This window comes from Danio rerio, chromosome 21, assembly GCF_052040795.2.
Source record: "Danio rerio strain M-AB ecotype USA chromosome 21, GRCz13ab, whole genome shotgun sequence".
Classification (NCBI taxonomy): domain Eukaryota; kingdom Metazoa; phylum Chordata; class Actinopteri; order Cypriniformes; family Danionidae; genus Danio; species Danio rerio.
The window spans coordinates 30,491,359-30,500,399 of NC_141041.1; the positions used below are offsets into that span (position 1 = coordinate 30,491,359).

General features: G+C 35.6%; 2 protein-coding genes across 7 annotated transcripts in view; one reads left to right on the forward strand and one right to left on the reverse strand.

The window, feature by feature from the left end:
* Positions 1-2,199, forward strand: part of stx5al (syntaxin 5A, like) — a 21,701-nt gene extending 19,502 nt beyond the window's left edge. For 4 of the 6 annotated variants that reach the window (NM_001444009.1, NM_199630.3, NM_001444010.1 and 1 more), the window contains one exon: positions 1,028-2,199. In NM_001444009.1, the coding sequence (NP_001430938.1) occupies positions 1,028-1,187 (160 nt within the window). In that variant the 3' untranslated portion in view covers positions 1,188-2,199. The remainder of the gene's footprint in view (positions 1-1,027) is intronic. The other 2 variants (XR_015519437.1, XR_015519436.1) reach the window with 1 other exon arrangement.
* On the reverse strand, positions 1,323-8,748 carry LOC100149591 (protein RD3). Its single transcript, XM_087301685.1, has 3 exons — positions 8,440-8,748; positions 5,845-6,140; positions 1,323-4,185 (listed from the first exon to the last, which is right to left on the reverse strand). The coding sequence occupies exons 2-3, from the start codon at positions 6,138-6,140 to the stop codon at positions 3,861-3,863; spliced, it is 621 nt and encodes a 206-aa protein (XP_087157811.1). The 5' UTR covers positions 8,440-8,748; the 3' UTR covers positions 1,323-3,860.
* Between the last annotated feature and the right edge of the window lie 293 nt (positions 8,749-9,041).

The following is a 9,041-nucleotide window of genomic DNA, read 5'->3' on the forward strand; positions in this document are numbered from 1 at the left end:
GGCAGGAAAAAATATCAACCTCTGTTTGCAGTTAGCAGATGAGTTTTCAAAGTTGATTGCTGTCCTTTCGCTTTAAACAAATCATAGTAAGAGCTGAGTGATATGACATGATGCATAAGTGTGCATTAAACACTAATTTAGCATTGTGCATGTGTCTGTTGTATCATTACAAACATATGCAGCAAATTTCATAATATACACGTTAACTTGCACTTTTTCAGCTCGTGGTAAGTCATTCCTATGTACTGAAGTCTTATTATTAAGCTAGGATACCCAGATTTTCATTCTATGGTCCCTTTTAAATATCAAAAGAAAAGCTCAATCAATGAAGGATTATATAAAAAAATAATATTAAATAAATCGTAAATACTAATAGTGTTATAATACAACATACCTGAACTCCGAAATGTAGGTGAGATTCAAGAATGGCTCTTCATTTACTTTTCCTGTTCCACACTTTCTGTGTCTAATCAATTTGCAAGTGTGTGTTTCCCTATTTACTTCCATTTGTGGTCAAGTCGTCACAGTTTGTGACCATAATGTAAAGCTTTTTGCCTTTGCAAACCCTCTTTTATTGCCACACTAACAGTTAGCCAGCAGTTTAATAAATAAAACCAGTATTAAAAGTTGTCTATCTAAGCTGATTTGCTCAAATAATTGTGCATATTTTTTTTTAAAACCCAGCAGCTTGACTCTAGTTATAAATCCTTCAACAAACCTTGAATTTCTTGGTATATATGATACTTTCATTCATCAACAAAGAGGTAAATGACAACAAATCTAATGTTACAAACAAACTTTGCAATAAATAACAGCTGTTTTTATTGTCTATTCAGCAAAAAGAAATTCTGAAGAAATGTATGATTTACATACCAATATTAAGCATGCTAATGAGAAATGTTAGCAACATTACAGCTTTTTCTGCATTCTTAATCAAATGAATGCAAGATTTAACGACTTTTACACTTTTGAACTTTAGCATACTTGCACTACTTAAGCAAAAATGGATTCCTCTCTACCATTTCAGAATTGATGCGAATGTGGAGGACACTCAGCTGAACGTGGACCTGGCGCATACAGAGATACTCAAATATTTCCAGTCTGTGTCCAACAACCGCTGGCTGCTCATCAAGATGTTCCTAGTCCTCGTCATCTTTTTCATTGTCTTTGTGCTCTTCATGACCTGACGTCCAGCTCTAAGAGGTGCCGATTTTGAGGAGTATATGATTCACAGTATTTGAAGAGTAAAAGAGGCTGTGCTCTTACTTCTGTCTGCTCTTTATCTGCTCACCGGTCACTGTCTTTTACTGATTCTTGTCTTCAAAATTGGTAAAAACAAAGACAAAGCAGCTGGCGGTTTCTCATAGATTTCAAATAATTTAACTATAATTGTCTTACATGTTTTATTGTCTGTCGAAGAAATCAACATTGTTTTTCTGAATCGCACAACTAACAACTCCAACTGTTTTGACAGATTCTGGTTCATTCAGTCAAAGTGCAAACTATAATGTTGTGGTTTATACTAAATATGCTACACATCTTTTCTGAGACATTATCATGCATTGCATTATTTCTCTCTTTTGACTAAATATTCCTTTTGAGGCCACTTGTTTTGCAGGAGTTTGAAATATACATACTTTGTGTATTCTGACTGCTGAAAGACAACATTACACCCCTACTTGTTGACCGTTTTAATGTGGATTCCACCTATTTTTCTTTGCTAAACATTTAGATACTGCTTGTCCAGTGGGTAAGAGGTCAGTATTTGAAGTATTCAGACCTTTTCAAGTTTTGGTGAGAACAGAGAACTACTTTAACGTAAAAGCTGGACATAATTCATGAATTTTGGGAGAAATATGAATAAAAAAAGATTCAGTTTATTTTTTATTTCAGTGGTTCTTTAAGTCAACTTTCACAAGCTGGTTTGTACAGAAATATTTCTGTGTATGTTCACAGATAGTCTGTTAGAAAGCTGCTTTCCAAATCTTAGTGTAAAGTTGTGTTTAACTACCCAATGAGGTTGGGGGAATTCACAGGCCATTATTTGTGAAATACATACGGTATTGAAATATGAAATACAATATCTATGTTGTAATGTGTGTGAGATCTGTTTTTCTTTTTTATTGTAGCATATTTTATAGGTGCAGAACTCAAAATATTATAAGATTACTAATAAAGTTATCTATTTTTAGGATAAAATTGTTTTTTTAATGTTTTATTTTTAGCTAGGGCTTATTTTTGATAAGCAATTAAACGTTTCATTGTTTCTTTATGCTCGAAAATTTAAATATATATATTTTTTTTTTACATTTTGTAGTTTTAGCAACATTTAGTGCTCAGCATATGAGTACACCCCCCACAAATTTCTAACAATACAATATTATATTTGTGTATATACATTAGTTTAGTCAGCCAAATCTGGAGCTTATCTAACAAACTTTTTACTTACAATAATGGTTCAAACATTTGGCCAAATTTATGTAAGTGAAAAATATTTTAAAAATTAAAATAAAAAATAGCAAAAATCAAGAAAAGCAAATGATATTTACAATTTTGTTGATAATTTTGTAGTTTGTAATTTTCTTTTTGCAATATTTTGCATGAATTTTGTTGTATTATCTTTCCATTTCTAAAGTTATGTGACAAATATGGATCAAAACATTCATTTTCAAAATGGGGTGGACTCAATTATGCTGAGCACTGTATAATCAAAATCTTAAGACCAGGTGCAAAAGGACAAGTATTCACATTGATATATATACTTGTTCAAAATAAAACAATCATTGTGTTTGGTGAATAAAGCTCATTATGTTCCTGAGATTAAAGCCTTTTCTGATGCTGATGCTGACTGCAGTCCAGTAACCATAAGACAAGATCTGTGATCTTTAGACATCACATCTCCTCCCACATCACAAACTTGCCCATTTGGAATTTACAAGTGGGCATCAAACATGGGATGCTGAAAGGCAGAAGAAAGTTTTATTCTCTGATGAGAAAAAAATGAACTTGGACGGCCCTGATGGCTTAGAAAAATTACTAGGCTCCATCATGACGTGGGATGCATCTTGCTTCAATGGGAAAATCAGCTTCAGGTTGTGCGGAGGTGACTGGCTATGTGGATTTGCATGGGGCATCTCTCGCGTCTGTGTATTTTTAACAGAACAACTCTGCAGTTCACAATGCCTGCCTGACGAAGGTTATCATCCAGGAGAATATGATCTTAATCCCACTAAAAAAATTCAGGAATGGATTGATGGCAAGGGAAGTTTGCAAAAAATATCTCAATTCTAGACCGTGGTTGCCATTTCTGAAGCCTTCATCACATTGAATCATCAATATTCCCACTGACCTCCTGTCACGTCCAGCATGCTGAAACCAATGTTTGGTGGTTTCAAGAAGGTCAGTGAAGCTACTCATTATTGATTCTTTATTTTGGACACTTGTGTTGGGTTGTTTCTTCTTTTGCCAGTTTGAAGCAGTACTTACAACCTGGATACCATCCTGGATACCATGCCAATTTCTGACCTGGTCTGAAGATTTGGATCAGGAGTGTGTCTATATATACACAGTATGTATAAATGCCTCTTTTGGATCTGCAGAGACAAATAATCAATTATTTTAACTAGCGATTATGATTAAATGTATTGATCAGTTGTTGGGAGTCCTAATGCAGGCATTTGATAAATATGTCATGTTTGATGTAAGGGAAATCTCTAAATGATGAATCAACAAGACCAAGCTATAAAAACCGTCTGATACCAAAAAAAAGAATAAAAATAGAAAAGCATTCCTTTACTGAACAAGCAATGCTTTAAACTATGCGAAAAAAAGCTACAGCATTGCCAAAATTGTCCGTTTGTTCAGGTCTGTGCTTTTTCTTCCACTATGCTGATATGTGGCATGCTCCTGATCCTCCTGTTCCTGTAGATCTTATCTTCATCTTCCTCAGTGCCAGGATCCTCATCATCTCGGCCGGCTGTGGATCTGCTCCAGAGTGGGCTGATACGAAGCCGTGAGCGCAGGTTGATGACGGACATGCTCTTGCTGCGGCTGACCCGGACCTTCAGCGCTTTCTCCATGGCGGCTCCCTCCTCCATCTCATCCAGGTAGTTGCAGAGTACGGCCCGAAACACGCGAGACACCTCACTCACCTCCGGCTCAAGCTCTGTCACCATTTTCCTCAGTCTAAACAACAAAAATACAGATGATGTCTCAAAGAAACTTTCTATAAGAGGTTATTTTGAATTGAGCTTTGATATATTTAAATGAAAAGATTTGATCTGGCAATTTTTTTTATTCTGCCCTGCAATGATATAATCATGTCAGTTATCCTATTTTTTCAAAATACATATTTAAAAATATCTTTAAACATCTCTTACTTTTTCTTTTATTGAATGACTCCATTCTACAACTGAACACTCATCAAAAAAGGACCTTATCATCTGCGAGCACTACTGTTAAAAAGACAATGGTTTGAACCATCCACTCGCCCAATTTTTACCTGAGATTGCCTTGCTGGAAGGAACAACTGCAGTAGTCATCTATACAGTATTTCAGGGGTGTAAAGTAACAAATACTCCAGTTACTGCCATTGAGTAGTTTTTCTTAGGAATTGTAATTTAGTTTTATGTATTTAGTTTTACTTTCTTTTCAGTACATTTTTAGTGCTGTATCGGTTCTTTTACTCAACCATTTTCCTTCAATCTGCAGTCACTACTTCTTTCTTGTCTATGGTGATTGGCTAAAGTAGAAAAATCAGACTCCTGTCCAATCAAATCGCACATAGAAAGTAAATTGCATCACAACCTTAAGACATGGGTGCTTTATAAATGTAGCAAACCCTTTGAAAGCATTAAAAATGTCCAAGAACATGTCCAAAATCTTTACACGCATTGACCCAGAGACTTTTTACAGACTGCATGTCACTGATGAGAAGATGATGGATTGAAAATTGAAAGAAGGACCAAACTAATGAAGTAAGGAAGGATCCTATGAATGATGGAAGGATTCAAGGAATCATTGAACAAACAAATAATGAAGGAACAAAAATTTTAATTAAAGAATAAGCGAACAAATGAAGGAACAAATGAATTATGGATTCAAGAAAGGACTGAATAAACTAAGGAAGGAAGGAACTAATGAATGAACAAAGGACCTAATGAAGGAACAAAAATATGAACGAATGAGTGAGCTAATGAAGGAAGAAACAAACAAATGAAGGAAGGAAGGATTCAAGGAAGAATTAGATAAAATAAAAAAGGAAGGAAGGAATGAATGAATGAATAAACAAAGGACCTAATGAAGGAAGAAAAAAATATGAACAAATGAATTAATGAATAAGCGAACAAATTAAAGGAAGAATGAAGGAAGGAACAAAAATAAACGAACAAATGAATTAGTGAACGAATGAAGGGAGAAATGAAGGACAAAATAAATAAAGGAAGGAACGAACAAATGAATAAAAAAGTAAAGAAGGAAGGACAGAACAAACAAACAATGGAATGAAGGTTGTAAGGAACGAATATAGGAAGATCACTAAATGCACTACAGCATGCTACGTTCACGCATCCCTGCACAAACCACATGGAAATGGAGTATGATTTTTCAGTACTCTCTCCTCCACTGAGTATATCTAATTTCTAGTTAATTTTATGTATAATTTTTTTGTTTTGTTTCTGTAGGCGGTTTCATGGTATCTATTTGTATATAGTTTTATATGCATGTATCATAATTAGAGAAAAATATTGACTTTAAATAATCAGAAATGTCTTTAAATAGTTACATTTCTTAATTTATATGTGAATGTTCGTGTATGAGTTTTAGCATTGATCACTGTAGGCCTACCTGAGAATGAGTGGACCGCACTGGGATGGGGGGATCTTGGCGCACAGGTCTTGAAGCTCCAGTTTCTCTCCAGGTGAGATCTCACGGGAGGATCTCTGTGGAACTGATGCCAGCCAGCTGTAATCCACACTGGAGTTGCGCCTGCGGGTCTCCATTGCCCTCTCCTGGTGGAGACGTTCGCTGCGCTTCACCAGAGATCCCAACTCTAACATCAACATGTTAGTTACCAGTTCCTCAGGTGAGCGATGACCGGGAACCTGTGGCTCCTTAGAGAACACTGAGGACCAGAGGAACATCTGAAATGGTAAAGAGTTTTGAAGTGCTTCTTAGTCTGTTCAAAATATACTCCCTGGAAGATTTATTAGGTGCACCACCTTGACTGTATTGGACACAACATTCAGAACTTCCTTAATTCTTTGTGGCATCAATTCAACAAGGTGCTGCAAATTTTTGGTTCATTTTGGCATGGGAACATCACACATTTTGAAAAATCTTTAACATAATCATGATTGAGTTCTGGTGACTGTAGGGCAATTTGAGCTTAATAAAGCATTATCCTGCTGGAAGTAGACTACACAAGAAGGGTTCACTTTGGTCATAAAGTGATGGACATGGTCAGCAACAACAACGATTAAATGATGCTCAATTGGTACCAGGGGACTGAAAGTGTGCCAAGAAAATATTGTTCATACCATTACAGCAGCATAAAGCATTGATAAAAGGCAGGATGGATCCGCGCTTTAGACCAAATTCTGAATCTACAATTCGAGTATCACAGTACAAATCAAGACTCGTCAAAACAAGCAATGTTTTTTTCATTCATTTAAATGTACCATAGAATTAATCAATTAAACTATTTTTTTTACTATAGCTTTGAAACGGTACATAAAGTAATAATACCAATTCAGATATACAGTATGCTATATCCAGGAACATTACAATAATTACACAACAACCAGAAATAACAATGAAGCAAAAACATAAATATCTGGATATATTTAGGAATAGCTGAATAATAAACAACATTGTTTCCTTGTTCTCATGTAAATCCTGTGAGTGTAAGATCAGTTTGAAAAATACTGCCAATCAAATTAAAACACAGGCTTTGACTATCCATGCAAGGTCATAAATTTGCATGCCCAATGTTTGATTTACCCCAACATTTCCTAGTGACATGACATCTCATGTTTACAGCTCGTCAGAACACAAACTGCAGGATATACGGATTAAAAAATTATACAATGCCATCCTGAAGAGGCATAAGGTCTGTTTAAGTTTCATTAGTGTAACGTTTCTGTTGTGAAATTTGCTGCATATGTTTGTAATGACACAGTAAACACATACTGCTGAATATGCGTTTAATTTACATTCATGCATCTTGTTCATAAATCATGCATGTTTTTTCTTGTATCATTCAGCTTTCTGTGATATGTTAATGTCGAGGTTGATGTTAAACCCTTTGTGAGTGTGTGTGTAGGTGTATGTTGTTTACAGATACACAAAGTTGTATAATGACATGAGTATGACCTTTTTGTACTCTGTTAAGGTTAGATGTAGTAATTCAAAACGCTTAAAATTCATACTTTATGAGGTCTTTTGAAATTCAAAATTTGCCATTTTTCCTGTGTGAAGCTTGGGTTTTCGGGCGGGGGTGGGATAGGGCTATATAATAATGTTTTTTTTTTATGTATACAATACATTATGCCTATGGAGTGTCCTTGTAAACCATGTATACATGTATGTTTGTGTGTAAGAAAGGCCATGAGATTTGTTACAATAGTGAAAAAGCATTGTTTGTTACGATAGTGTCCCTGTCACTATAGTGCAGTGTTTTTTAACCACATTTCTAAAGGACCACCAGCTCTGCACATTTTTCAGGTCTCCTAAACCAAACACCCCTGATTCAGATCTTCAGTAGAGACTGAAAGTCCTGCAATGGGTGTGACAGAGAAAGAAGACATCCAAAACATGCAGTGCTAGTGCCCATACAGGAACATGGTTGAGAATCACTGCTATATTATATAATCATGACCCACACAGGAGTGCCCCTGTAGGCCTCACTAACACCACTTCTAATAGCAACCCAGGTGGACTCTTACCCAGGTTCAGGACTTTGCTAGTTTTCAACCAGTCTTAGGCTTCAGGGTGTGCTATTCTTCTGCTGTCTTCTGCTTCAAGGTTTGATCTATTGTGGGTTCAGAGATTCTTCTTTTTCTGTAGACCTTGGTTGGTTTACAGATGCCTTTCGATCAGCTTGGTCATTCTCCTCTGAACTAAACTGCTCTAAATGGTTGCTCACTGCATATTCTCCAAATTTGGGATAATTTTCAATGAACTTGTTATTTTTTAATAGCAATAGTACTCTACCATCTCATCTACACCAACAACCATTCCACATTCAAAGCCACTTAAATCAACTTTCTTCTCCATTCTGATGCTCAGTTTGAGAAGGAGAGCACATTTAAATGCCTAAATGCATTGGGATTGGTTACTTGATATTTGCCTTTAACACACATAGTATCCATGAGTGTATGTCGTGAAAAATAATAATACTATTAAAAAACATTCTCCTAAATGTTTACATATGGGACTTACCTTCTATTAGATGCAAAAAGTTGATTATATTCTCAGTGGATCCATCACACTATTAACCCTACAGCACATTGCAGTCAGTTCTGTCCCTCTCAACAACAGATAAAGGGCTAAAGAAAATCCCTTATGATCATAATCTTCAGTAAAGCCACATTTCAGTAGTTCATCACTGCACACAAAGGGAAAAAAACAAAACAACTTAGTCTAAGAGTAAACCATCCCTCCACACATACAAACAATTCAAATGCAAACTGTGGATGTCTAGCTTAGTCATTCCGATGGAGCAGTCAGCGTAATAGGATTATTTCTTTTAAAGATTACACAACATAGATTTAGATCTCAATCCTGTCTCAATAAACACCGCTACGGCCCCTGTTGTCATTTTGTAGGTGAACAAAATGATGTCAAATTAGATTAGTAACACCAAGAAATATAATAGCCTCGCAATTCTCATCTTTCAGACGCGTCCGAAATGTGATTCATCCCATTTTCAACTTACAGAGGAAATTGAAGTTGTAGAGTAGGACTTAACACTAATATTTGTCAGAACTCGACTTTTAAACAGAAGAAGCTGGAGATCAAAGTTAAAACTGATTTAATTTCTC